We start from the raw sequence: 26,955 nt of genomic DNA, 5'->3' as shown, positions 1-26,955 counted from the left end.
AAATTAAATCACAAGCATATTTTTTGTTCAGAAAAGCTAAAGCAAGTATATAAACGTTAAAATATATTTCATATATAAAGCCTTTATATCATAAAAGCTTTAGATAGCGAGACCTATCCGGCTAACTGCTAGCGAGCGTCTCAGCGCTCTCGTTCTCGCGTTCTATCGCGTTGTTTGACGCCAGCTGATCCTTCAGTCGTCCGCTCTGCTAGCCAGTCAAGTCAAACAAACAGACAGGCAGGCCAAGCTAACCGGCACCCGGGCGGGTGGGCTTACGGGCGGACGGACGTACGAACGAACGGACAACTCTTCGTCCGGGAAAGCCCGAGAGGAAAGCGGCTCCGCGTAGACGGCTAACACGACGCTTCTCTCGCCATTAGCAGCCATGAATGCCAAAGCTAGCGTCGCGGCTAGCTAACGTTAGCATCAAGCCGAGAGCCCATGGCGCCCCTAGGCTTGAATTTCAATGTTGTTGTCGTCGTTGTTGCTGCTTAGACTCCGCGCTCGGTCACCATGTCCAGCTCCAGCAACCTGCTTTGGGATGTCAATAAACGTCTCATCGGAAACGGCGAACCCAACGCCATCCGGACCAACTATTTGGGTAAGGAGGAGCGAGGGTCGCCCTTTTAACGGTTTGTTGTGCTTTTCAATACTGTCGGCGTGACGTCCCTCTTCAGTCAATTCAATTGTGGCACTTTCCTCTCTATTTGGACTTATTATGGCCTTGTCAGTGGCTTGAGAAGGTATGGCAGGTGCGTGTGAGCTTTTTCGTCACTGCTGTATTTAGCTACTTGAAGCTCTCTCTCATTGTGTTCAGTTACACAGCATGTTTATATTTAGCCTGGAAGAGGAGACGGCGAGGCGAGGCTCGTTTGGCTCCACTCGAGTCGACGCACGCCTTTTCAATGGGCTCGCTTGTTGAAACGTCGAGTACCCTTGACTGGGATAGACGTCCATTTCATTTGGACTGTCGCCGTCATTGGCACTGAAACATCTCCAGTGACTTGGAAGGAAAAGGACAATGGAGAAATTATTGTCTCGTTGAACGCTGGCTGTTTCAGCATTCATTTTCTATCGTTTCTTCCATTTCCGTTGTTATTTCGAATGTCTTACAAATTGTCTCACAATAATTATTTTGGTATTTAATTATTCATAGTTTGTCAGCATTTACATTTCTCTTCAATTATAGTTTGAATGTCTTTCAGCATTGATTTTAATTTGCTGTCTTTTACAGTTCATTAAGTTAGGGTATGTCAGTTTGCGTGAGGTTTTTATTGCAACATTCATTCCCTTGAAACTGTCATTCTTTCCTTTTGTGGTTCACGGCTATTTTTTTCCGCACGATTGCGCTTTGTGTATTGGAACCGGAATTCAAAGCGATTTTCTTCTCTTCTCGTCCACCTCAGGACGAAGAGAGTTTGTCCAGAAGCTGAAACTGGAGGCCACCCTGAATATCCACGACGGCTGCGTGAGTAGCTCTCGCTTCCCGCGGAAAGCCGGGCGGACGCGAGCCCACGCAAAGCGACGACTTATTCCCTCCCCGCTCTCGGGCTCCGGCAGGTCAACACAATCTCGTGGAACGAGACGGGGGAGTACATCCTGTCGGGATCGGACGATACCTTCCTGTCCATCACCAACCCGTACAACAAAAAGGTCCGATGTGTCCTTTTTCAAAAGATGCCGCTCTTCCGCCACCGCAGTTTTTCAATAGACCAAAGGCGTGTTTTTTTTTTTTACCCAGGTGAAAAAGTCTATCCGCTCCGGACACCGGGCCAACATCTTCAGCGCCAAGTTCATGCCCCACACCAACGACCAGGAGATCATCTCCTGTTCTGGGGACGGCGTCGTCTACTACACGCGCACGGAAAAGAGCGCCGACTTCAACCGGCAGTGTCACTTCACCTGCCATTACGGGACGGCCTACGAGGTAGGCCACCGCCGCTTCTACCATCGGCGCCCTCGCCATCGCCCCGCCTAAATCCGGGGCCGCCTCGACAGATCATGACGGTGCCCAACGACCCGTACACCTTTCTGTCGTGCGGCGAGGACGGCACGGTGCGGTGGTTCGACCTCCGCGTGAAAAGCAGCTGCACCAAAGAAGACTGCAAAGACGTACGTTTGGTTCGACGAAGTCGGCCTGTCCGCTTTTCCGCCGACGTGGCGCTAGACGTCCAAATTGTTTGGAACGTGACTTGGCCCAGTCCCGATAAACGCGCCTTTTGACAGGACATCCTGATCAATTGTCGGAGAGCGGCGACGTCCATCTCCATCTCGCCGCTGATGCCGTACTACCTGGCGGTGGGCTGCTCGGACAGCTCCGTGCGCATCTACGACAGACGCCTGCTGGGCACCAGGGCCACCGGTAAAAAAAATGGCCTTTCCACTTTCGGCTGGGATCTTTCCGTCCCAAAAATGGCATTTCTTTCATTTTATCCATTTGAACGTCCCCTGAAACGTGATGATTGACCGCCAGCCAGCCGCTCGCATACGATGCACTTGTTTGTGTGATATCACTGAAATGCAATGGTGGCCCTTCTCTTCTCCCCGTAGGCAACTACACGGGTCGCGGGACGACGGGCATGTGCGTGAGGTTCGTGCCCGCGCACCTGGCGGACAAGTCGTGCCGCGTGACGTCGCTGTGCTACAGCGCCGACGGACGGGAGGTGCTGGTCAGCTACTCCTCCGACTACATCTACCTCTTTGACCCCAAAGACGACCTGGCCCGAGAGCTCAAGGGCCCCTCTCAGGAAAGGAGGGAAGAGGTGGGTCCGTCTGTCTATCGCGGTTGCGCCGTCTATCGGTCTGCCATCGGTCTATCGGGCCTTCCGCTGACCCGAGGCTGTCGTTTCAGCTGAGGCAGCCACCGGTCAAGCGCCTCCGTCTGCGAGGCGACTGGTCCGACACGGGACCCCGAGCTCGTCCGGAGAGCGAGAGGGAGAGAGACGGTGAGCCTCGCTATTTTTGCCACCGCTCCGCTGGTTTGCTCACCCAAGAAATCCATTTCTCTGACTTTTGCGGTTGCTCCTTTTGCAGGGGAGCAGAGCCCCAACGTGTCCCTCATGCAGAGGATGTCAGACATGTTGTCACGCTGGTTCGAGGAAGCCAGCGAAGCCCAAGGCAGTCGAGGGACTCGCCCTCAGATCGGACCCGCAGGTCTACACTTTTTTTTCCCCCCCGTAACCTTATGCGGCAACACACCTGTTCTTTTGCGTCTTCTCGGGCAGGAAGTGGCGCCCGGCCCGAACCTCCCCCAGCTCGGGCCCACGCCCCGGAGGTGGCGAGCGTTCCCACGCCGAGTGGTCCCGCGGCGGCTCCCCCGTCCGAACCATCGTCGGAATCCTCGTCGGCCGCGGCCCCGTCGACGAGCGCATCGGCGGCGGAGAGTCCGGCGGCGTCCGCCTCGACTTCGCGGGGTCCGACCCCGGCCGCGGGAAGGGCCGGAAGCGGCGCGGAAGTGGCGCTCTCGGGTGAGTGGCGCTTTTTGTCTAATAGAGACCGGGCGGGAATTGGCCTCCAATAGATCGAGTTGAACGCACGTGCGCCAATTTACAAGAAAACCAAGAGGTAAATGTAAATGTTTCCCCTTTTGGGCTGCCATGACCAATTTACTGATGTAGCAATGACACTAGATTTTGCAACTCCAGGCCAAATAATTGCGCTTTGTAGCAGGCCTAGCTTTTGTACGGACGTCGCTAACCTCGGCGCTCTCTCTTCTCCTTCCCCCGGCCGGGTCAGACTACGGCCCTCGCCGGCTGCCCATAAGTTTAGTGTGTAGGCGTTTGCAGAGGTTGCTCCGCCTGGCCGACCCCCCGGGACAGGTCCGGCGAGCGACCCCGAACCCGTCCCTCTCCTCGCCGCCTCCGCCGCCCCCGCCGCAGTCGCAAAGACGGGAGACGCAGCGAGGCCACGCAGGTTGTTAAGCCGATTGTCCGAGCCAGCCAACTAGCTTTTCGGCCTGCGCGTCGACGACTAATCCCGCTGCAATTTACTACCGACGGCTGACGTGCTGCACCTTGCCCCCGCCCCACCCCGCCGCCGAAGGCGACGGACGTCCCGCCCGTTTGGTTTGAACGGTCTGGACGGGACGTCCGACCACCCATTAACACGAGTATGGATTTTCTCAGCGTGTGCGTTTTTCAGTAGGGCCGCCACAAAGAATTGTTTGGTTTGGTTTTGGCGGCATTGCGCAAGCCAAATGCTTTGGGCCATAAACGCTCTCTCTACATTGGGCAGATTCCCCCTCGTCGGCGGTCAACGAGCAGCTGGGCTCCATGACGCTAGACGAGCAGAGCGGCGAGCACGCTCGGGAAGCGGCGCCGCCTCCCGGCGCCCTTTCTTCGGCGGGGGACGCGCCCGCCGCCCGAGCTGCCGCTCCTCCTCCTCCCGTCGCTTCCGGCGCCGGGCGATCGGGTGCGTCCGAGCCCGTTCTCAGCCTCCACTACAGCTCGGAGGGAACCACCAGCAGCACCATCAAGTTGGACTTCACCGACGAATGGTGGGTGTCTTCAAATTAAATTTTTTGGGGTGCATTTATGCCGCTTTCTGAGAAACAGGGTAAGACATTGACACCCAACGTATTTGTTGATTTGAGTTTTGGCAGTCCTGCTTAACGCTCAACTGAATTGTGTTTCTGTCTTCAGGAGCGGCGGCGGCGGCGGCGGCAGCGGCAGCAGCACCGGCAATGGCACTGGCAGCACATCCGGCGGCGATCCCAAAGCGTCTGACGCCACGCACGGCCGACAAAGCACTTCCACGGAGAACCCTGCGCCGGAAGGACGTGAGTCATTTCTTTTGAGCCGACGTCGGTGGGCGAGGACGGAGAAAAAGAAAAAAATGCAAGGTTTCTTCCCTTAGCTCCGCCCGTCTCGGCCAGCGCGGCGGAGGCCAACCTTCCGGAGGACGCTTCGGGAGAGCGTCGCGGACGGGAGCGGGGGCCCGGCGGAGGAGAAGAGGGCCGTCCCGCCCGCGACTCGGACGACAGCGACGACGACCCGGTCCCGGTCCCGTCCGCCCGCTTCAGAGGACGAGGCCAAAGGTAGCTCGGAAACGGGCCCACTTTAATGGCGGGATTGTCGAACGCGATAGTCACGGCGCCCGTTTTGGATGAAATTGCAGAGGATCCGCCGTAGGAGATAGAATGATCAGGTAACCCACGGCGTGTGCCAAAGGTCAAAGGCCGAAGGCGCCCGTCCGTCCCACTAACCCAAACCAAGCTTTTTGCATGCGGACACTGACCGCACTGGCTCGCGTGTGTGCCTGATTGGGAATTGACCGCCAAAAGGCGTATCACCGCATGCCCACCCGGCGTAGCCAAACAAACGCACCCCGTCCTCTAGACGTCATTAGACTCACGAGACCCCGGCCGGTTAGGGTGGCGCCGTCCCATTCGGGGGCGGGAGGGGCCAAAAGATGACAAAGAGCCCCTCGGAAAGCTCTCTTTCCACTCATTTGACCCCCAAATCCCCCCGTGGCTTCCAATTGTTCCCTCCAGACGCTCAGCGGCGGCGCGCATCCAAGAGCTCTTTCGCCGGAGGAAAGAACGACGGGAGATGGAGGAGAGCGAGACGCAGAACATCCGCCGGCCCGCCGCCAAAATGGTCTACAAGGGCCACCGCAACTCCCGCACCATGGTACGTGCCAACCATCCCCGTCCCTTTCAGCCCAACGAATTGGACGAACCGAGCCCGCCGAGGTGTCTTTGGGGGGGGGGGAAGGTGGGGTCGCAACGATGGGACTCCCAAGCGACGTCTGTCTCCGTCTGGCGTCAGATCAAGGAGTCGTGCTTTTGGGGCGAGCGATTCGTCATGAGCGGTTCGGACTGCGGCCACATTTTCATCTGGGACCGGCGCACGGCCGAGCACCTCATGCTCCTGGAGGCCGACAACCACGTGGTCAACTGCCTGCAGCCGCACCCCTACGACCCCGGTGGGTCCTCCGTAAAGCCGTGCCGGTTGCCGTCTCGGCGCCAATCCCGGCCCAAGACCCGCCGCTCAAGCGCTTCTCTTCCCGTCCAGTTCTGGCCTCGTCCGGGATCGACTACGACATCAAGATCTGGTCGCCGCGGGAGGAGTCGCCGTCGTTCAACAGGCTTTTGGCCGATGAGGTGGGACCTTCCTCTTCTTTGTCATTTATCCTATATTAGGATAGGTGAACTTGATTTTATACGTGGCGGTGGATTTACCTGAACTGAATGAAGCACGTAGGCCCAAATGTTTAGTCTGACCATTGCTAAAAGAAAAGAATTTTCAATCCTCTGATTTTTAGGTGATGGCGCGAAACGAGCTGATGCTGGAAGAGACGCGCAACACAATCACGGTGCCGGCCTCCTTCATGCTGCGAATGCTAGCGTCCCTCAATCACATCCACTCAGGTGCGTCGTGGGCCGGGCGAGCCATCGCGGCCGCTGTACTCGCTGGCTCAATTCCTCCCTCCCTCCGCCAGGCCGCGCCGAAGGCGACCGCTCCGAAGGTTCGGGTCAAGAGAACGAGGACGAGCAGTAGACGGACGGCCGACTTTGTTTCCCCTTTTGCCGGAGAGCGCCCGTTTGCCCGGAACGGCACGGCGCCGCTCGCCGCTCTCCGGCTTGGACGCCAACCGAGACTTTGTTACCCGGCCGACTGTGTGTTAAAAGGTTGAAGTACACGTGTGTGCGTGAATGCAAAAGGTGAGTGCCGCCCACGCAAGAAACAAGTGCAATATTAACGAGTATGTCGTCGGTGTTTTGTCCAAAATATGAGGTTGTCTTGCAAAAAGAGTGTCTTTTTCAACGTTTGGAAGAAAAATAATAAAGCGTCTCAAAGATGTCTGTTGGAAAAAAAAGCTTTATATAGAAAGTCAATACAAGTTATAGTTACAATGCAGTAAAGTAGTACCATTTAAACATGAGGTAAGACAAAGATGCTGTCATTGCGCTTCTTTCCAATGTTGCCCACACACACACACACGTATAAAAAAACATATACACATTGGAAGACTCCGTTACAAGTTTTAGGATTTTCTTATTTGTAATTTTTTAAAAATCCATCCAAGTTTGATGAACTTGTCCTCATGTTTCATGTACGTTTGTCAACAAAGGGGTTGGAAGCACTTTGTTATTTTTAGAGTCTTTTCACGCAGTCCATCGCAAACCTTCCTCCATGACGTCTCTTCAAAATGTGAGTGCTTTTGACAATTTTCTCCTTTTTAAACATCCCATTTTTCTGCCACAATCAACATTCTGGTTTGGGCAAAACTAGTTTTTGGATTTGAAGCGTCATCTTCCAAGTACCAAGTCAGCAGTTGGCGGGACGCCCGATGACATTTGACGACGGCTAACCCACGACGTCTCCTCCGTTTTGGACGAGAGGACCGGACGGCCTCCTCCGCTCGTCTCCGACGATGCCCTCGTCGTCGCTCTGCCGCCGCGGTCCGCCCGGCTTCCCGAAGAGGGCTAGCTTGGCGTCGCGCTCGATGGCCCGGGCCAGCCCGGCGGCGAAGGCGTCCAGGGAGCCGGGCGCTTCGGCCGAGGCGTGCACGGACGCCGCGTGCTCCGCTAGAGAGGCGGGGCCATTGCGGTCAGGCCACGTTTCCCGCCAAGCGGTCTGTCGAAAAGGTCGGACGCACCTTTGGAACGCTCCGCTTGGTCTTGGAAGGCCACCGAGCTCCTCCTCCTCTTCCCGCCCACCCGCGACGCGCCGTCGTCGGAAAAGTTGTCCAGCAGCATCGTGTCCGTACCTGCCGAGGAAGGGAGCTCGATCGGCGAGTATAGGACGTGATTTGCATATCGGCGGCCGCTCACAGGAGTCTTGAGTGAAACTGAAGCCGGTGTCTCCGGTGCTGCTCCCCGGGCCCGGCGCCGACCCCCCGCCGGCCATCAGGTGGGGCGACAACCCCAAATCTGCTCAAAACACAACCGCGACATTACATTTCCCGGCGCTTGGCGTCCACGGCAACCCGTCCCCTTCCCACCACTGACCTGTGATCCTGTCGGAGACGCTGAAGGGTCGCGAGGCTCGGCGGGGCGCGGCGAAGGACTCCCGGTAGTAGCGCTGGCCGAAGCACATGCCCAAGAGCTCCTTCCTCACCGTCTTGTTCCACAGCCCGTAGATGAGCGGGTGGCAGACGGCGCTGCAGAAGGACAGCCAGGCGGCCAGCGTCTCCAGCCCGCGGGAGACGGCGCCCCGCCGGCCCGACAGGGCCTCGGCGCACACCACCCCCACGTAGGGCCCCCACGTCAGCAGGAAGGCGCCCACCACCACCAGTACGGTGACCAGGGCTTTGCACTGGCTCCCCGAGTAGGTGGAGGAGGCGGAGGCGGCCGAGCCCTTGCGGCCCTGGCCCCGCGGCGCGCCGGCTGCCTCGGCCGGCACGCCGCAGTGCACCTTGCGCGCCTTGACGCGGGCCACGCGGAAGATGACGCTGTAGCAGCCCAGCATGAGCAGGAAGGGCGGCAGGACGCACCAGGCCAGCCAGAAGGCGGCGTAGGCGGGCGCCCGGTGCCACGAGGCGGCGCAGCTGCGCTTGAAGCAGTGGAACTCGAAGGAGGACCAGCCCAGGAGGGGCGGCAGGCAGCCGGCCAGCGAGTGCAGCCACACGTAGGCGATGACCAGCGACGCCCGGTTACCCGTGATCTTGCTGGGGTAGATCATGGGGTACAGCACGGCGTAGTACCTGGCCAAGGCCGCCAAAAAATGTCCATAAAAAAATCTTTTACAGCAAGTTTTTATTTGCCCACCTGTCGACGGCGATGGCCCCGAGCGTGAGCGCGCTGGCCGAGCTGACCAGCAGGTAGAGCAAGGCGGTGAGGTTGCACCACACCACGCCGAAGAGCCACTCCCTCTTGGCCGAGCTGACGGCCACGAAGGGCATCACCAGGCCCGCCAGCAGCAGGTTGGACAGCGTCAGGCTGAAGACCAGCTTGTTGCTGGGCGTCAGCAGGTACGGCCGGCGGTAGAGCGTGGCGACGATCAGGAGGTTGCCCAGGCCCGCCAGCAGCGCCGCGCCGGCCACCGACGCCGACTCCAGCACCGCCAGACCGCTCCACGCCGGCCCGCAGTTTCGGCTGGCGTTCATGCGGCCGTCGCCGCACCTCGCCGCAGCCCAAAATCCTGTCAAAATGGATTGGACGTCAATCTCCATCTACGGGAGCCATTGCGCTGTTACTTCAAAATAAAAACATTCAAACAAACTGAAAAATACCACCAAAATAAAACAAAAACAGACATTGACTGTTTCCCAGGGAAAAAAATCGTGAACCCTCTGCCTGCCACTGACGGCATTAGACGTCCAATCCAATGAAAGAATTCTGAGTGCAAATCCTCAGCAATCTCCCCGGAAGCCCAACAGCGATCCTGGTGATTGGATTCATGTGTGTGGGGGGAAAAGCGACTGGAAGTCATGTTCCCTCGAGGAGGACCGGAGTTGACTTGGACTTGGAGCTTGTGCGTGCTAGTTAGTAAATCACTTGCCATCGATTTGGATTGCACGCCGTTTCCGGCGAGTTCACATCGCACTCGAGAGCCACGATTGTTCAAGTTATCGGCAAGCTTGCACGAAGCCCAACTACTCGAAGAAGATCTCGTGGAGTGGAATACTTGGTAACTAAGGTTTAGTTCCGGAGAAGAAGAAGAAGAGAGAGCGCGCCCATTTGGAACTGCTTTTGTTTGGAGCGGCCGGCTATGCTAATGACCGAACCCAAGGAGTAGCGGTAAGTCCGTTAGCAACTTTCTTTTGCCTCTCTCCTTATTTCTTCGTTACCTGTTTTTGTTGTAGGACGTCGCGCTTCCGCATTTCGCTCACTTTGGCATTTGGTCACGGGCAGGCGGCGGGCGTCTTCTCGCCGGGCCACCGGGTTAGCGTCCGGGCAAGGGTCCCAGCTAGCGTCACGGCTAGCGTCCCACCCAGCCAGCGTCCGTGCCCCAATTCGCGAGCAATGGCGCCTCCCCCACCACACCACCCTCTTTCTTTCTTTCTTTTTTCTTTTCTTTCCCACACTCACGCGTATTCTGACGGCGGTTGCCTGCGCCCCCCACCCCGACTCCTTTTAGTGTCATTTTTGATGCGCTTTAGTCGTTTTTATCCACATTTCGGCTTCCACATCTCGCCACTTTCCCACATTTTGACTACGTAAAGTCGTAAACGTACCGTGGGACGGCATTAGCACGAGCCGCTAAAGTCTACTTTGCCACACTTAAATCAACAATTGGCCTTTTAATCTGTTTGAACAACAGTTTTGTCGCTGTTATAATGCTTATTTACAGTGTGGGCGAATTGATTTAGGGGCATAACGTGTTGCGACAATGTGTTGCTCAAGTCCGGACCACCCAAGTGGAACAAAGCTTCCCGCACTTAAACGTCATATCTTTTCTCAGCCAATCAGAGCGCACTGTGCTTCCCGGGTTGTCCACAAGACGGCGCATTCTAATTTTACTACGCTGCCAAATAGAACGTACCGAGCTTCCCATTTTGTCCACAAGAGGGTGCTCTCCACAAATTCGAGACTACAATAAAAACCCTTTTTACAGCGGTTAATGAAATATACTATGGGGGTAAAAGCGAGTGTCATTATTAAGATGATTTCTGTTTTTATTCCATTTAATTCAATGTTCAAGTTGAAATTCACATGCCGCCCATCGGTTAAAACTTGGGCACCGGCGTTTGCGGTTGGTAGTCCGTGAGGAGCGACGCCATCAAACCCTGGGAAAAGACAGCAAATGGCGGCGAAAAGTTGGAAGAGCGCGTCGGCCCCTCGCGGCGTGGGGTCTCACCATGATGGTCCACTTTCGGTTCTCCGCTTCGGGGAAGACCAGAGAGCGCGGCGAGTAAAAGACCTCGTCGTCCACCTCTTCCTTTTTGCGGGGGAGGCAGTGGAGGAAGGTCCAATCGGGCCGGGCCGTGCCGGTCATCTGCGTTAAGGTAACGGGGGTCCGGTTCCCGGTCGAGCCCGAGGCAAAAAAAAATAGCTTACGGCGCCGCTCGGTACCTGCGCGCTAACGCGAAATCCCCGGAAGTCTCGTAGCCTCTTCTCCTTTTCGTCCTCTTGGCCCATGCTCACCCAGGTGTCGGTCACCAAAACGTCGCTGTCGCGAGCCGCCGCCGTCGGATCCTGCGTCAGCCACAGCTGGCTTCCGTGCTAAAATAAGGGGGGCGGGTGGAGAGTTTTGTTGTCTCGAAACGATTGAAATATTGCAGATTTCATCTGATGAGCAATTGAAAAAAGAGCTTGACTTTTCGGGCGAGTTGCTCCGCTTCTTGGACGATGCTCTGATTTGGCTCATAACCCTGGAAAGCACCAAAAAAATATATAGATAATTAGCACGGCATCCAACCAAAAGTCGCGACACGTTCGTGCACTCCAACTAATATATTTTCTTTTGGGGGCACAAGTTGACCATACTATACCTACTTTGGGGGTGGCGATCTTTAAGTGGACTCCCAATTTGGGCGCCGTCATCATAAAAGAGTGCAGGACGTTGTTGCCGTCCCCGATCCAGCACAGCGTCAGTCCGGCCAAAGAGCCGTAGTGTTCCTGCAAAAAGTCCCATTTTGACCACCCGTGTCTTTGTGTTTGGTGCTCTTTCCAGGCTAGAGGACCTGTAAGGTGAGGAAGTCGGCCAGAATCTGGATGGGGTGGTAGAGATCCGACAGTCCGTTGACCACGGGGACGGAGGACGCCTTCTGCAGTTCCTCCAGGGTGGCGTGTCGCTGCACTCGGGCCAGGACCAGGTCGCACATTCCTGACAGAACCCTGACGGCGGGCCCACCCAGGTAAAAGGTCAAATGCGTGTGTGGGTGTTTTATGGGGGAGGGACGGCAGCCAATGAACATTGGTTTGCCCGACGCTGGCGAAAAAGCGGCGGACCACCGACCTGGCGGTGTCGGCGCACGTCTCGTTGACTCCCAGGTGGATGTCTTGCGGCGCCAGGAAGCAAGGGTGTCCGCCCAGTAGGGCCAAGCCTGCCGCGACAACCAGCGCTTTGTGGTTTTTCCCCAATGGACCACAAAGCCATCTTTGGCTGGGCTTTGCGTCCACAATGCTCCCCACTCGGCGTTCCCTTTGTGAGCGACCGAGTGGCGCTGTTGCTAATCAATGAGGATCAGTGAGTGTAGGTATGAATGCAGAACAGACGAGTGAGCATTAAAGCGACGCTAGATGTAGCGTCGGCCCCTCCGTCCATAGGCAACCGTCACATGAGACATACCCCTGCTCTCTTGTTTTAAAAAAAAAATAAATGGCACATTCTCCAATTGGAAATGGTCAGAAGGTCCAAGTACTCCTCTGACCTGGTAGAAAGCAATTGTTTCTCAAAGCAAATGCGGCGGCGGGTGGACGGACACCTGTCTCCGTGGACATTCTGGTCCTGGTGCTCCTCTTCTCAAATATCAGGGCGGCAGACTTCCCCCGAAGAAGCGGCACGTGCTAGGGACGCAAAGTGAGCCGGCCAGCCACCCAACGAAGTCGGGCGCAAAACCTTCCTCCGCACCTGTTTTTCCCGCTTGATGCGTTCTTTTAAATCGGCGGAGACCCACAAAATCTTCTGGATCTCTCGCGGGCTGAAGTCCTTTAACGTCAGACAGCTGCGCCCCTTCACACTCACGCTACTGTTTGGGAAATCAATGTGGCCAGCTGAGTAGAACTGAGCTCAACTGAGCATTTCCTTCCTTACCTGAGTCCGCGCAAAATGCTCCTTTGAAAAGTCTTCAAGCAATTGCCCGCCAAGCCTATGCGGGAAAGGTGTTTTGCGGACATTGTTGAAACTCCAAAATGTGGCAGCAAAGTGGAGCGGGAGAGGTGGGTAGGGTTTACGGGGGGACTGGGGGACGGGGGCTCGGGGGCATACCAGCATACCAGGCTGGCTGACCCTCATAAATGGAGGTGTGGCCTCTGTGAGCTTTGGCTTCCTTAAATCACTTTGTCTCCCTCTTGTGGCGCGTCAAAGTAAAGCTGACAACACACAGACTTTTTTTTTTTCGCTGGCTTTCAATTAATGGCAGACTTGAGGCTTTCGAAATCGGATTGTGTTCCACTCCAAGTATTTTGTGTGTTCTGGGACAGGAAGCTTGTCAGTAAACAAGCGCACTTTTCCAGGAAAAAGGAAGGCGCTTAGCTCAGCGCTTTTTTTTCTTTCTTTTTCTCCTCCCCACTCTGACTCTGGCCTTAATAGTTTGCAAGAGCTTCTTTCCAACGTTCCCAGATTAGGACACATGACACACGGCCAAATGGAAATCATCTGGAGTGGCTCCAGCGCTCTCCGGCCCAGCGCTCCACTCCCACTCCCGAAAAAAGTTAAAACTTAGTACATGCTAAACAAAAAGATGGAATATCATTTCATTACAAATAAGGAATATATATATTTAAAAATACAATTTATTCATTGTCTTTCAATATTATTTTTGTATAAATATCCTGTCATTTGAACTCGTTATCCACTTTAAAAAATGGATACCATGATTGCCATAATAGAGCGCATCATTGATGACTGTGGACGTCCAATCAATCTCAATGAGTTTATGAATAGTAGGAGGAGGTTGTCCCGTCCCCCCGTGCCGCCCCCCCGTCCCCCCGTCCCGTCCCGCTGCTCTTTGAAAGGTGATGAAGAGTCCATGTTAGTTTAAGGCCGAGTCCCAGCGACCTGACTGCGGCGCCTTGTTTGTGGAGCAAAGAGGCGGGCCTGTTTTTTTTTCTTCTTCTTCTTCTTGCTTTTGGAATGCGCTGCGAGTTTTCTTCACGCAGCAGCAGCAGCAGCAGCAACAACATTAGTGTCTTTGCTCTCTCTCACTCACTCACTCATCCTCTCTCTCTCTCTCTCTTTTTCTTTAGAATGGACGTGCCGTCTCTCCTGGCGCTGCTCTGCCTTCACATGTCCTTGTGCTCGGCGTACGAAGGTAAGCCGCCTCTAGAATTCTTGCCCTCCAAGTTGGGCTTCCAAAGAGAAAGGCGCCACCGTCGCCAACTCGTGTCTGTCGGTGGGCCGGATTCCACCGAGTGGGAGGTTATTACTACTTTGGGTTTAAAGATGTTGGTTCTTTTTGGGGGGGGGAAGTTCCGTGGACTTGGAAGGAGGGGGCGCAGAACGGGGGGAGTGCAGTGTGCGCGTGGGGGAGGTAGCGGGCTTCTCTTAATGATCACTTAAGGCACGCCGACGCCGGTCATGAGAGCGGACCAGGCCGCCCGCCTTTAGCACTTGAAAGTTGCCCTGAAAAGGACAACTTTTTTCTCTTCTGACAGATCACAAATGACGAGAGGACTCCCCCCAAAAAATGAATTGGACCTCTACTAAATAGAGACTGATTTCAATTTTTTGGCCGCAGCACCAAAAGGCCTTTTGCCGTCAATACCAACATGGCCGCCATGAGGGGATGCGTTGCCGTTAAATTAATGTCATCACTCTGCGCCTAGCGTTGACTCGGCTAGACGTCCAATCCATTTCAAGTGATGAATGGAAGAAGCTTCGTTGGCCACTGATGGACTCCTTTCAAAGGAGGGCGGCCATGTTGGTAGGGGCCCACGTCCCCATCCGGCCGTCTCTTGGTCTGGTGCCATGTCGGAGCCACGCTGGCGGGAATATCATTTTCTCGCCGTCTATTTGTTCCGACTTCCTCCCGAAGCGTGTGGGTGGTCCTACCTACACACCTAACCCTCTTGCTTTTTATCCACCCCAAAAATGTTTCTAGACATGTGTCATCTTTGCGGCCCATTGTCATCAATGGCCGGCCGCAATGAACCATGTCTTTCGATTGGCCTTTTTTGTAGTCAAGAATCATTTGGAACAATATGTCAACACATCTTTATTAGTGTGACTTATTTATACAACTCCATCCACCTAAAATGTAAATGGAAAAAAAGAAGCTGAGCTAACCGCTAGAGAACAGTCTCTGACTTTAGCCCGAGCTAACGGGTTCTCTTGGCGCCATGGACGATGGCGTTCATTCCAAGCGGGAGCCCCTCCCCCTCCCGCTCCCGCTTGGAATGAACGGAGCCCACGAGTCGGACCGTCGGCCTTTTCCGGCTTGAGCAAAAGTTCCCCACGGCGACTGGCGTGGGAGATCTTTAGTTTTTCTGCCGCTTATTAGTTGCTCTTTGCGTCTTTGTGTCCGTCCGTCTTTGTGTCTTGCCCCGAGCAGGCTCGGGACAGCCCGCCTACGGAGATGACGATGACTGGTATACTCACGCATTCCAAGGTGATGGCACGCTTGACTTTTGTCCGCGCAGCTCCACTGCCGCCTCGCCGTCGCCACCGCCGCCGCCGATGTCTCGTCCGGGCTGGGGAGCGAGCACACACAACACAAAAACACACACACATGCGCCCGACCGTTTCCCACGACTCACGTTTGCCGGGTCGTCAGGGTCAGCGTGGTGCGCGCCCGCCAAGGTGAAGCACGGCGACGTGAGCTGCCGCCCGCCGCGAGGCCACACCTCCCGCAGCGCCATGGGGGCGCGCTGCAAAATCCGCTGCCTGCCGGGCTACGAGTCCTCGAGCGTGGAGGTGGTCTGCATGGCCTCCAAACACTGGTCCTCCAACTACGCCTGTCGAGGTCAGCAAATCAATCAATGAGAAAATGGCATTCATCAAGATCATATTTCCATGATTTTTTTTTTTGTAATGGACTCACCATGATTTAGAGATCCGCTGTCCCAAGATGAACGCGCCGGTCAACGGCGGCTACAAGTGTTCCGACAGCTCCTACTACAACTCGCGCTGCCGCTTCTCCTGCTCGCCGGGCTTCGTCCTCAAGGGCGCCGAGACGGCCGCCTGCCGCCACGACAAAGTCTGGAGCGCCGTCGTGCCCGCCTGCGTGGGTGGGTCACCACTACTTTTGGCCCGCCGGCCTTCTTACTTCCCCGTCATTTCCTCTTGGCGTGAGGTCACTTCCCGATGATCTCGCCGCTCTTTCTGTTGACGGTGAGGAGGCCATTTCAAGTCCTCTGGCTGTCACGCTTTTCTTTTGATTTCAATTCCCGCTGAGTCATTTGCTTCTGCTTCATTTCATTTGACACAGGTGGCCTTCTGCCGGTTCACGTCTTGTTTATTTTGGGTCTCGCCGTTGATTTTGTGGCACGTCCGAGTCATTTCCTCTTGATTTTGTTTTCACCGCGTAATATTTTAAAGCTGCCCCCTCTTTTGCAGATGAGGAACCCCCAAAGATCAAGTGTCCTCACGTGAAGGAAAAGTGGGCGGAACCGGGCAAGCTGACAGCCAGGGTGACCTGGGACACGCCGGAGGGAGTGGACACGGCCGACGGCGTCCTAACCGAGTGTGTGTCGCCGGCCGCCCTTTCTTTCCACTCTCTTATGGATTGATGTTATTAGATTTTGACTTGTCTTTTTCCAGCGTGATCCTGAAAGGCAAAGCGCCCACATCGGACTTCCCCGAAGGCCTTCACAAAATGTCCTACATCGTCTCGGATCGGGCCGGGAACAAAGGAAGCTGCCGTTTTACCGTCAGAGTGCGAGGTAAAAAAAACAACAAAAAAACGACAACAACAACTGGCCAAGTCGGATCGAGCGCACGCTATTTGTGGGCTTGACAAAAAAAACGGTCCAAAAGTCAGGCCGCACCAAATGTAGAAACGAAGGAGTGACTAGGCCTTGAAACGTGTTGGATTGGTCCCGTCCAGACTGGACTCCGGCGTGTGTCTTTTCGCAGTACGGCGCTGCAGTCCGCTGTCCCCCCCCGACAACGGCTACATGAAATGCGACAGCGACGGCGACAACTACGGCGCCACCTGCCAGTTCAGCTGCGCCGGCGGCGCCGAGCTGCGGGGAAGCACGGCCCGAGTCTGCCAGTACGGGCTGGCCTGGTCCGGAAGCGACGCCACCTGCACGCGTACGTGACGAGGAGGATACGCACACGGTCATTTTGGATTGAGATTGATTTCTCCCAATCACACTTGTTATCCGTCCGTCCCTCCGTCCGTCGCAGCCATGAACGTCAACGTGGGCGTGCGGCGGGCCTCGGAGCTGCTGGACCAGTTCTACGAGAAGCGACGGCTCCTCATCATCTCCGCCCCCACGGCGGCCAATCACAATTACCGCTTCCAGATGACCAATCTGCAGGTGAGCCGTCCGTCGCGCCGCGTGCCAGGTCTACAGATCAAAGCGTGTTGGTCACTTTTTCTTTTGCCGACGGCAGCACGCCCAATGCGGACTGGACCTGCGTCACGTGACGGTGGTGGAGCTGGTGGGGAATTACCCGGCCCAAATCGGGCGGATCCGCCACGGGCTCCTCCGCCCCATGCTGGCCCTGCAATTGAGGTAAGACGCTTTGACGACGTCGACCCGGGCCGACGTCCGGCGCCCGCTTTGGTGGCGAACTGACGCCGGGCGGACGGACGCAGGCTGCTGCTCCAGATCCCGCAGAGGTCCTTCCAGATGGTGCTGGTGGACAAGCAGGGCACGGACCGGCAGCGCTACGCCTTCCCCGTGACGGCGGCCGAGCTCTTCACCACGGTGGACACCTTCCCCCTGCGCCAGGACGAGATGGTGCTGCAGCGAGCGGCCGAACAAAGCTGTCAATCCTAACCGCCACGGGCTTGGCAAGAAGAAAAGACAACAACCGCGGTAGCAAGTTGCTTTCTTGCTTTCTCCAAAAGGACCGTGTATGTACGTAAGTACGACAAAGGACCCGTGTGTTTTGAATAGTTCCGAAGCCTTGCTATACATCGGACCTGGGCAATCCGGTCCTCGGGGGTTGCTGTGGTTCCAGCGCCGACGTGGGCCATCAAAGTGCAAACTTTTGACCATTTAAGAGCACCTTTGTCGAATGATATTTCACCCATTTCATTATAGACAGCTGTGTATGATGACAATAAATGATTTTGAATTGATATAACGGCGTAGCATTCCATAAGACTAGGCTTTCATTATAAACTATTATATTTAAAAAAAAGAAAAAAAAAAGTCGAGGGCGTTCCCTGAATTGACGTCACATTGGTGAGCCGGAAGTGAAACGGACCAAAAGCGACAATGAAAAAAAGGGGATTTCGTTGAGCTGTATGCTATGTTTTGTTTGTAAACGTCTTTTCAGGTTTTTAATCGCATGATCTAAACGGCCTCATTTGGGTCAGCTCCAACCAAGACACGTTTGTTAAAGGACATGAACACAAGTCCACCAAGAAGTCGTTGTCTTTGACGTTGGCTGATTTTTGTGTACTCGACGCATGCCGAAAAGGTAAGAAATGCTCCCGTTTTCTCCATTGCAAGCTTCTCTAAAGATAGAGTTCCACTTGCAGTCATAATATCTCCCAATCGAATTGCGTTTAGTGTTTTTTAATCGTTTCAAAGATCGCACAAGGAGAGAAAAGAAGACGGCTCAATGATTCCTTTTCCAAATCGAAATTCCTTTATAGACCATTTGTCATAAAACGAAAATCCTAATTGTGGAAAGACACTCTCCAGTAATATTGGTGATATCTGATGACTTGATTTATATATTTATTTTTTGGTAATAACCATGTATAGTAAGGCTTTTTTTCCCTTTAAAAACGACATAGTATAGTAAGGCTTTTTTTCTTTAAAAAACGACATAGTATAGTAAGGCTTTTTTCTTTAAAAAAAACATCGTATAGTAAGGCTTTTTTGAATAATAACGACCATGTATAGAAAGGCATTTTTTTTAAATAAAAAACGACCATGTAAAGTAAGGCTTTTTTCGCCAAAAACGACATAGTATAGTAAGGCTTTAAAAAAACGACATAGTATAGTAAGGCTTTTTTTCGTAAAAAATGACAGTATATATAGTAAAGTTTTTTTCTTTAAAAAAAAACGACCATGTATAGTAAGGCTTTTTTTCCCATAAAAAACGAAATAGTATAGTAAGGCTTTTTTTCGTAAAAAATGACAGTATATATAGTAAAGTTTTTTTCTTTAAAAAAAAACGACCATGTATAGTAAGGCTTTTTTTCCCATAAAAAACGAAATAGTATAGTAAGGCTTTTTTTAATCGACGTAGTATATATAGTAAGGCTTTTTTTCTTAATAAAAGACATGGTATAGGACGGCTTTTTTTCTTAAAAAACGACATAGTATAGTAAGGCTTTTTTGTAAAAAACGACATAGTATTGTAAGGCTTTTATTCTTAAAAAAACGACATAGTATAGTAATGCTTATTTCTTTAAAAAACAACATAGTATGGTAAGGCTTTTTTTCTTAAAAAATGACCATGTATAGTAAGGCATATTGTCTTAAAAAAATGACCATGTATAGTAAGGCATATTTTCTTAAAAACGACATAGTTTAGTAAGGCTTTTTTCTTTAAAAAACGACATAGTATAGTAAGGCTTTTTGGTAAAAAAAACGACATAGTATTGTAAGGTTTTTATTTCTTAAAAAAACGACATAGTATGGTAAGGCTTTTTTTCTTAAAAAATGACCATGTATAGTAAGGCATATTGTCTTAAAAAATGACCATGTATAGTAAGGCATATTTTCTTAAAAACGACATGGTTTAGTAAGGCTTTTTTCTTTAAAAAACAATGTAGTATAGTAAGGCTTTTTTCCTTAAAAAATTACATAGTATAGTAAGGCTTTTTTCCTTAAAAAATTACATAGTATAGTAAGGCTTTTTTCCGTAAAAACGACATAGTATAGTAAGGCTTTTTCTCGTAAAAACATGACACAATGTATAACAAGGCTTTATTCATAAAAAAATGACATAGTATAGTAAGGCTTATTTCTAAAAAAAAAAAAACGATCATGTATAGTAAAGCGTTTTTCTTTAAAAAAAAAAAGACCATGTATTGTGAGGCTTTTTTTCTTTTAAAAATGACCATGTATAGTCAGGCATATTTTCTTAAAAAATGACCATGTATAGTAAGGCTTTTTTTCTTTAAAAATGACCATGTATAATAAGGCTTTTATTTATTAAAAAAATGACCATGTATAGTAAGGCTATTTTCTTTAAAAATACAAAAACCTGCATTGTGTGGCATTTGAGCAATAATAGTCATATTTGACTTTATTGTATACTTGAATCTTGGCTTCTGGCTCATCCTTACAAGTTTGCAAGTGTATGTACAAGATATTTGTTGAATGTAAGTTACAGCATGGAGGAAATGTTCCCCACAAGTTCACGCCTGGCCTTGTTTGTTGACAGACTCGTACCGACGCACCCCGGATTGCGCCTTCATCCAGGAGTCTCCGGCGCCCCCCCACCCCCGGATTGCGCCCCAGTGAGCGGAGGCTGACATGGTCATGCTTTTGAACGGCCCCCGCAGATGCAGGCGGACGACTTTGCCGGATGGCAAATCCTCACTGATCTGTAAGTCCGATTGTCGTCGTCGTCAACATCATAACTTTGGTCACGTGACCTTTATGTCATTCACGGCGTCCAGTCGGGAAGAGCTCGCTGACCACCCGCAGGAGCAGTTGAGACAGATGCACGTCGCCACCGCCGTCGTCATGCCAGGTTGAAAACCGTGTCGCCACTGTAAAGATATTAGTGTCATAGGACAAAAATGTTGTCATCTTGGGCAGTGTTGAGAAATAATTGTCTTTGTGTCATGAAAGATGCATTGGACAACGTGGAAGAGCAGCAGCAGCAGGAGGTGAAGAACGGGGTGCAGCCGACCCACCGACAAGTCCCACCTTCTCACTAGACTTGGACTGGCTAAGTATTTTCGGTAAGAGGGCCCTCGACGAATTTGGCTAAGTGTGCAAGCCGCCTCCCTACTCAGCATGGTCCTGTCCAATCAAACTTTTTGGGTGGCTTATTTGAAATCCTAGCTAATAGCCAGTGTCTTTGGATTTTTTAGGACATTATTTTAACTCATTTTGATGTCGTGATTAAATGTAAAATTTAATTTGTAAAGTTTTTTTTAGTAAAAGGTAATTTGTCTTATGTCGCAGGTGTCCCTCCCGCCGAAGGCGGGAGGGGCACCAAGAGTACGTCTGCGGGACGCGAACCAGCCTCCACTCGGCGGTAGGCGCATGCTCTACCGTGCGTGGTAAAGGGCCCTCCCACCGTCCCACTAAACTTCGACCGGCCAAGTGTTTTCGGTAAGAAGGCGTTCGAGTAATTTGGCTAAGTGTGCAAGCCGCCTCCCTACCCAGCATGGTCCTGTCCTAGCTAATAGCCAGTGTCTTTTGATTTTTTAGGCTAAGTATTTTAACAAATTTTGATGTCATGATTAAATGTAAAATTTAATTTGTAAAGTTTTTTTTAGTAAAAGGTAATTTATCTTATGTCGCAGGTGTCTCTCCCGCCGAAGGCGGGAGAGGCACCAAGAGTACGTCTGCGGGACGCGAACCAGCCTCCACTCGGCGGTAGGCGCATACTCTACTGTGTGCGCCAAGGGGCCCACCCACACACCCACTAAACTTCGACCGGCCAAGTCTTTTCGGTAAGAGGGAACTCGACTCATTTGACTAAGTGTGCAAGCCACCTCCCTCACTCAGCATGGTCGTAATTTGGCTAAGTGTTTTGATTTTTTAGGCTAAGTATTTTAACAAATCTGGATGTAATGATTAAATGTGAAATTTATTTTTTAGGTTTTTTTAGTAAAAGGTAATTTATCTTATGTCGCAGGTGTCTCTCCCGCCGAAGGCGGGAGAGACACCAAGAGTACGTCTGCGGGACGCGAACCAGGCTCCACTCGGCGGTAGGCGCATACTCCACTGTGTGCGCCAAGGGGCCCACCCACACACCCACTAAACTTGGACAGGCCAAGTATTTTCGGTAGGAGGGCGCTCGACGAATGTGACTAAGTGTATAAGCCACCTCCCTAAAAAGAACATGTCCTGCCCACTCGGTTTTTATTTGACCTGAAAAGTGACAAGTTGGAGGAGGCGGGGAATCCAACCGATGACCTTTTGGATGGTCAGTTGGTGAGCTAGAATTCCTTCCGCGTCAGCCACCTGGTGAAATCGACATCCTACGTCCGCAGGTGAGTCTAAGAAAAAGAAAAGAAAAGAAATATTTTCTGCACAGCAACATGAATGTCTCTTTTAAACCTACTTTTTTGTCTTCAGGTGTCCTCGCTCTCCACGCTTTGGGAAACCTTTTGGTTGGAAGACTGTCCCTCCCACAAGTCATCCATTTTTGCCTTTGTCACTCATCTGAAAAAATAAAAATAAAAGTTGACAGCCTAGTATCTCTTGTTCTATTATGTGACCTTGACTTAGATCTATAAGAATTTTTTTTTTCATTCTGAAAACTTTTTTGTGAGGGGATGTGGCTATGTACACGCACTATGATCGCTGCAACAAGGCGAGACATCACATACCAGGCCAATAAGCGACCGGTCGGGGCGGTGCTTCATCCGCAAGCTGCTCCCAAACCTACTCCATCCTGTCAGAGAGAACACAAGAAAAAAGCCTTACTATACATGGTCATTTTTTAAAGAAAAAAGCTTTACTATACTATGTCGGTTTTTTTTTAAAGAAAAAAGCATTACTATACTATGTCGTTTTTTTAAGAAAAAAGCCTTACTATACTATGTTGTTGTTTTTTAAAGAAAAAAGCCTTACTATACTATGTTGTTTTTTTTAAAGAAAAAAGCCTTACTATACTATGTCGTTTTTTATAAATAAAGCCTTGTTATACATTGTGTCATTTTTTTAACGAAAAAAAGCCTTGCTATACTATGTCTTTTTTAAAGAAAAAAAGCCTTACTATATACTATGTCGTTTTTTTAAGAAAATATGCCTTACTATACTATGTCGTTTTTTAAAGAAAAAAGCCTTACTATACTATGTCGGGTTTTTTTAAAGAAAAAAGCCTTACTATACTATGTCGTTTTTTTTTAAAGAAAAAAGCCTTACTATACTATGTTGTTTTTTTAAGAAAATATGCCTTACTATACTATGTCGTTTTTTAAAGAAAAAAGCCTTACTATACTATGTCGGGTTTTTTTAAAGAAAAAAGCCTTACTATACTATGTCGGTTTTTTTTAAAGAAAAAAAGCCTTACTATACTATGTCGTTTTTTATAAATAAAGCCTTGTTATACATTGTGTCATTTTTTTACGAAAAAAAGCCTTGCTATACTATGTCGTTTAAGAAAAAAGCCTTACTAAACTATGTCATTTTTTTAAGAAAAAAAAGCCTTACTATATACTATGTCGTTTTTTAAGAAAAAAAGCCTTACTATACTATGTCGTTTTTTAAGAAAAAAAGCTGTACTATACTATGACGTTTTTTAAAGAAAAAAACCTTGCTATACTATGTCGTTTTTGACGAAAAAAGCCTTACTACACATGGTCGTTTTTATTCAAAAAAGCCTTACTATACTACGTTTTTTAAGAAAGAAAGCCTTACTATATTATGTCGTTTTTTTAAAAGAAAAAAGCCTTACTATACTATGTTTTTTAAGAAAGAAAGCCTTACTATATTATGTCGTTTTTTTTTTAAAGAAAAAAGCCTTACTATACTATGTTGTTTTTTAAAGAAAAAAGCTTTACTATACTATGTCGTTTTTTAAAGAAAAAAGCCTTACTATACTATGTCATTTTTTAAGAAAAAAAGCCTACTATACTATGTCGTTTTTTAAGAAAATATGCCTTACTATACATTGTCATTTTTTAAGAAAAAAAAGCCTAACAATACATGGTCATTCTTTTTAAGAAAAACACTTTACTACCATGGTCGTTTTTTTAAGAAATAAGCTTTACCATACTATGTCGTTTTTTATGAATAGAGCCTTGTTATACATTGTGTCATGTTTTTATGAAAAAAAGCCTTACTATACTATGTCGTTTTTTTAAAGAAAAAAAGCCTTACTATACTGTCGTTTTTTTTAAGAAAAAAGCCTTACTATACTATGTCATTTATTTTAAAGACAATAGCCTTACTATACTATGTCGTTTTTTAAGAAAAAAAAGGATTACTATACATGGTCGTTTTTTAAGAAAAAAAACCTTACTATTCATGGTCGTTTTTTATTTTAAAAAAAGCCTTTCTATACATGGTCGTTTTTATTCAAAAAAGCCTTACTATACTGTCGTTTTTAAGAAAAAAAGCCTTACTATACATGGTCGTTTTTTAAGAAAAAAAGCCTTACCATATATACTATGTCATTTTTTACGAGGAAAAAAGCCTTACTATATATACTATGTCGTTTTTGACAAAAAAGCCTTACTATACATGGTTATTACCAAAAAATAAATAAATCAAGTCGTCAGATATCACCAATATTACTGGAGAGAGTATCTTTCCACAATTAGGATTTTCGTTTTATGACAAATGGTCTATAAAGGAATTTCGAATTGGAAAAGTCATGATTGAGCCGTCTTCTTTTCTGTCCTTGTGCGAGCTTTGAAACGATTAAAAAACACTAAACGCAATTCGATTGGGAGATATTATGACTGCAAGTGGAACTCTATCTTTAGAGAAGCTTGCAATGTAGAAAACGGGAGCATTTCTTACCTTTTCGGCATGCGGCGAGTACACAAAAATCAGCCAACGTCAAAAACAACGACTTCTTGGTGGACTTCTATTCATGTCCTTTAACAAACGTGTCTTGGTTGGAGCTGACGCAAATCAGGCCGTCTAGATCATGCGATTAAAAACCTGAAAAGACGTTTACAAACAAAACAAAGCACACAGCTCAACGAAATCCCCTTTTTTTCATTGTCTCTTCCGGTCCGTTTCACTTCCGGCTCACCAATGTGACGTCAATTCAGGGAACGCCCTCGACTTAGTTTCTTTTTTTAATATAATAGTTTATAATGAAAGCCTAGTCTTATGGGATGCTACGCCTTAATATCAAATCCAAATTATTTTTATAATACACAGCTATGTATAATGAACTAAGTCTTTATTTTAATGAAAAAATATACTGAACTACATAGTGCAGTGATCAGTCAAACAACACTGGGATTTGAACCCCAGCTGCCCACATGGCCGTCAGGTGAACGAACCTCTACGCCATGAAGCGGCCACACTTTACCTTGTGATTATTCGAAGGTCTTGACTACACATGGTTGTTTCTATTTAAGGGAAAAATGATTCCCAACTGGGATTCGAACCCCAAATGCCTACATGGCAGTCAGGTGAACAAACCTCTACACCATGAAGTGGCCACACCTTACCTTGTCGTTTTTGGAAACCCTTGACTACACTCGGTCGTATTTAATATACCCCCCATTTAATATATTAAGTGATTTGTGCTTTTTTGAGCCTCCCGTTTGTGCACCATTTAATATACCCCTGCTGCATAATAATAATAATAAGTAGTCAACATTTAATATACCCCCATTTAATATATTAAGTGATTTGTGCTTTTTTGAGCCCTCCTCACCGTGTGCGTGTGTAAAGTTTGCTGATTGCACTTCTAAGCTACCAGATTGGTGGAACGGTTTCCTCTTATGGGTTGGAACCAAAACCTGCACCCACTGCGGCCCACCGTGGAATTAATTGCCCAGGTCCGCTATACATGGTCACATCCCCTCCCCAAGTGCCTTACTATATGTTTTTTTAACATACATAACATGTTCCTTTTTGTTTATAAAGAAAATGCCTCACTATACAGCGTGTTCCAAAATGTTTGACCCCATTTCGTAGGCCAATCATGTAGACAATTTTCATTGGAATCACCTCAAACTGTCACCGCTTGTGTAGAAACGTTTCAGGTTTTTGTGTGTAACGTTTGGCATTTCTATCTTTTTTCCAGGTTAAGAAAGGCTGTTCACTTCAAAGGAAAAGGCATTTGAGTGTGCTTGGACAAGACGGTGCAGTAAAAGTGCACTAAACAGGTCAAAGTTTGCTTTTGCTGACATTATCAGTGCTACTCAAAACACACATCTCATGTCCTAGTTGGCCTAGTGGCATACTAACCTGAAAATGTCTGATTTTATGCAGGTTCGGGCCTGGTTAGTATTTGGATGGGACACCGACCGACCGACCGACCGCCTGGCTCTAACTTACTTTTATGTTACCAAGGGGAATTTTCACAAGTTTTTTTGTAATTCCTACGGTGCTTAGAAGCAGTGGCATCTATTATATGCACACATTTAAATGGGGCCACGTGGCCCAACTGATAAGACCGTTGCAAGGTGCACCGTGGGTTCAAATCCTTGCCCTGCAGAAAGATTTTGGTCACTCAGTGTTGGTGCCCTCCCCCTCCGCCGGAGGCCCAACACTCTAGGACTCACCAACACTCTTAGTAACCAAAAAAATCTTTCTGCAGGGCAAGGATTTGAACCCATGCGGCCAGAGGTGCCGGTACCGATGCACCTTGCAACGGACTCACCACTTAGGCCACGGGTCCCTATTTCAATTTGTGCATATAATAGATGCCACTGCTTCTAAGCTCCATAGGACTTGAGAAAATTCCCCTTGGTAACATAAAAGTAAGTTAGAGCCAGGCAGTTGGTCTCCCATCCAAATACTAAGCAGGCCCAAACCTGCTTAAGATCAGACATTTTCAGGTTAGTATGCCACTAGGCCAACTAGGACATGAGATGTGTATTTTGAGTAGCACTGATCATTTTAGCAAAACCAAACTCTGACCTGCTTAGTGCACTTTTACTGCACCGTCTCAGTTGACTTGAGTCCAAGCATACTGTAACACGCCAAATGCCCTTTCTTTTGAAGTGAATGGCATTTCTTAACCTGAAAAAAAAGAAATGGCAAACGTTATACACCAAAACTTGAAACGTTTCTACACAAGCGGTGACAGTTTGAGGCCCTTCCAATGAAAATGGTCCAAATGATTGGCCTACGAATTGGGCTCTAACATTTTGGAACACCCTGTACATTGTCATTTTTAAAGAAAAAATGCCTTACTTTACATGGTTGTTTTTCAGAACAACAACAACAACAACAAAAATCACCTTACTACTAGTAAATGGTCATTAAAATAAAAACACTTTTTTTTCTTTTTAACTTAAATGGTATGGTTTTTGAAAAGCTTAAAAATAAAACCTCCCAAAGCGAAGCAATCGGTGTAAAAGCTTTTAATATATCTTTCCAAAATGTTTTGGCGGGACACGAAACAAGTTGGGCACACAAGGCAAACATGCTTGCTGTACATCCAAAGT

At 49.4% G+C, this 26,955-nt stretch overlaps 4 protein-coding genes and 1 long non-coding RNA gene across 17 annotated transcripts; 2 read left to right on the top strand and 3 right to left on the bottom strand.

The window, feature by feature from the left end:
- Positions 1 to 156: 156 nt before the first annotated feature.
- dcaf6 (ddb1 and cul4 associated factor 6) lies at positions 157 to 6,803 on the top strand. 3 transcript variants are annotated; one of them, XM_077616550.1, is made up of 19 exons: positions 157 to 601; positions 1,407 to 1,468; positions 1,561 to 1,653; positions 1,742 to 1,927; positions 1,999 to 2,112; positions 2,227 to 2,362; positions 2,551 to 2,762; positions 2,852 to 2,945; positions 3,034 to 3,153; positions 3,225 to 3,467; positions 4,234 to 4,495; positions 4,644 to 4,777; positions 4,855 to 5,035; positions 5,116 to 5,145; positions 5,492 to 5,630; positions 5,769 to 5,925; positions 6,015 to 6,103; positions 6,265 to 6,370; positions 6,442 to 6,803. In XM_077616550.1, the coding sequence occupies exons 1-19, from the start codon at positions 514 to 516 to the stop codon at positions 6,498 to 6,500; spliced, it is 2,505 nt and encodes an 834-aa protein (XP_077472676.1). In that variant the 5' UTR covers positions 157 to 513; the 3' UTR covers positions 6,501 to 6,803. The 3 variants fall into 3 exon arrangements, with proteins under 3 accessions (XP_077472676.1, XP_077472674.1, XP_077472677.1); XM_077616548.1 differs by having other exon boundaries at positions 4,641 to 4,777; XM_077616551.1 differs by lacking the exon at positions 5,116 to 5,145 and having other exon boundaries at positions 158 to 601; positions 4,641 to 4,777.
- LOC144086614 (G-protein coupled receptor 161-like) lies at positions 6,804 to 10,101 on the bottom strand. 2 transcript variants are annotated; one of them, XM_077616553.1, is made up of 6 exons: positions 9,736 to 10,097; positions 8,714 to 9,086; positions 7,955 to 8,649; positions 7,778 to 7,876; positions 7,603 to 7,713; positions 6,804 to 7,531 (listed from the first exon to the last, which is right to left on the bottom strand). In XM_077616553.1, the coding sequence occupies exons 2-6, from the start codon at positions 9,049 to 9,051 to the stop codon at positions 7,311 to 7,313; spliced, it is 1,464 nt and encodes a 487-aa protein (XP_077472679.1). In that variant the 5' UTR covers positions 9,052 to 9,086; positions 9,736 to 10,097; the 3' UTR covers positions 6,804 to 7,310. The 2 variants fall into 2 exon arrangements, with proteins under 2 accessions (XP_077472679.1, XP_077472678.1); XM_077616552.1 differs by having other exon boundaries at positions 7,603 to 7,876; positions 9,736 to 10,101.
- srpx (sushi-repeat containing protein X-linked) lies at positions 9,332 to 22,068 on the top strand. Of its 8 annotated transcripts, XM_077616561.1 has the most exons (18): positions 9,333 to 9,685; positions 11,562 to 11,745; positions 13,799 to 13,863; positions 15,103 to 15,159; positions 15,325 to 15,513; positions 15,602 to 15,778; positions 16,107 to 16,233; positions 16,311 to 16,432; positions 16,626 to 16,805; positions 16,902 to 17,035; positions 17,112 to 17,233; positions 17,317 to 18,149; positions 20,073 to 20,237; positions 20,311 to 20,384; positions 20,486 to 20,598; positions 20,825 to 20,974; positions 21,748 to 21,861; positions 21,947 to 22,068. In XM_077616561.1, the coding sequence occupies exons 3-12, from the start codon at positions 13,800 to 13,802 to the stop codon at positions 17,498 to 17,500; spliced, it is 1,356 nt and encodes a 451-aa protein (XP_077472687.1). In that variant the 5' UTR covers positions 9,333 to 9,685; positions 11,562 to 11,745; position 13,799; the 3' UTR covers positions 17,501 to 18,149; positions 20,073 to 20,237; positions 20,311 to 20,384; positions 20,486 to 20,598; positions 20,825 to 20,974; positions 21,748 to 21,861; positions 21,947 to 22,068. The 8 variants fall into 8 exon arrangements, with proteins under 8 accessions (XP_077472688.1, XP_077472687.1, XP_077472684.1 ...); XM_077616562.1 differs by lacking the exon at positions 15,103 to 15,159 and having other exon boundaries at positions 9,332 to 9,685; XM_077616558.1 differs by lacking the exons at positions 9,333 to 9,685; positions 11,562 to 11,745 and having other exon boundaries at positions 13,584 to 13,863; positions 17,317 to 17,585; positions 18,006 to 18,149.
- On the bottom strand, positions 10,549 to 12,784 carry otc (ornithine transcarbamylase). 2 transcript variants are annotated; one of them, XM_077616563.1, is made up of 10 exons: positions 12,645 to 12,784; positions 12,462 to 12,579; positions 12,316 to 12,397; positions 11,847 to 11,934; positions 11,572 to 11,725; positions 11,384 to 11,506; positions 11,206 to 11,259; positions 10,961 to 11,110; positions 10,746 to 10,883; positions 10,549 to 10,674 (listed from the first exon to the last, which is right to left on the bottom strand). In XM_077616563.1, exons 1-10 carry the CDS (start codon positions 12,725 to 12,727, stop codon positions 10,615 to 10,617), a joined length of 1,050 nt encoding a protein of 349 aa, XP_077472689.1. In that variant the 5' UTR covers positions 12,728 to 12,784; the 3' UTR covers positions 10,549 to 10,614. The 2 variants fall into 2 exon arrangements, with proteins under 2 accessions (XP_077472689.1, XP_077472690.1); XM_077616564.1 differs by having other exon boundaries at positions 12,462 to 12,576; positions 12,645 to 12,772.
- Positions 19,487 to 24,515, bottom strand: LOC144086617 (uncharacterized). 2 transcript variants are annotated; one of them, XR_013304537.1, is made up of 4 exons: positions 24,341 to 24,515; positions 22,201 to 22,265; positions 21,740 to 22,033; positions 19,487 to 20,403 (listed from the first exon to the last, which is right to left on the bottom strand). It is a non-coding gene; the product is annotated as an uncharacterized LOC144086617 (long non-coding RNA). The 2 variants fall into 2 exon arrangements; XR_013304536.1 differs by lacking the exon at positions 19,487 to 20,403 and having other exon boundaries at positions 20,786 to 22,033.
- Between the last annotated feature and the right edge of the window lie 2,440 nt (positions 24,516 to 26,955).

The sequence above is a fragment of the Stigmatopora argus genome, chromosome 13 (assembly GCF_051989625.1).
Source record: "Stigmatopora argus isolate UIUO_Sarg chromosome 13, RoL_Sarg_1.0, whole genome shotgun sequence".
Classification (NCBI taxonomy): Eukaryota; Metazoa; Chordata; class Actinopteri; order Syngnathiformes; family Syngnathidae; genus Stigmatopora; species Stigmatopora argus.
Note: the sequence above shows the minus strand (reverse complement) of the source record. Positions and strands in the feature narration are given on the sequence as shown.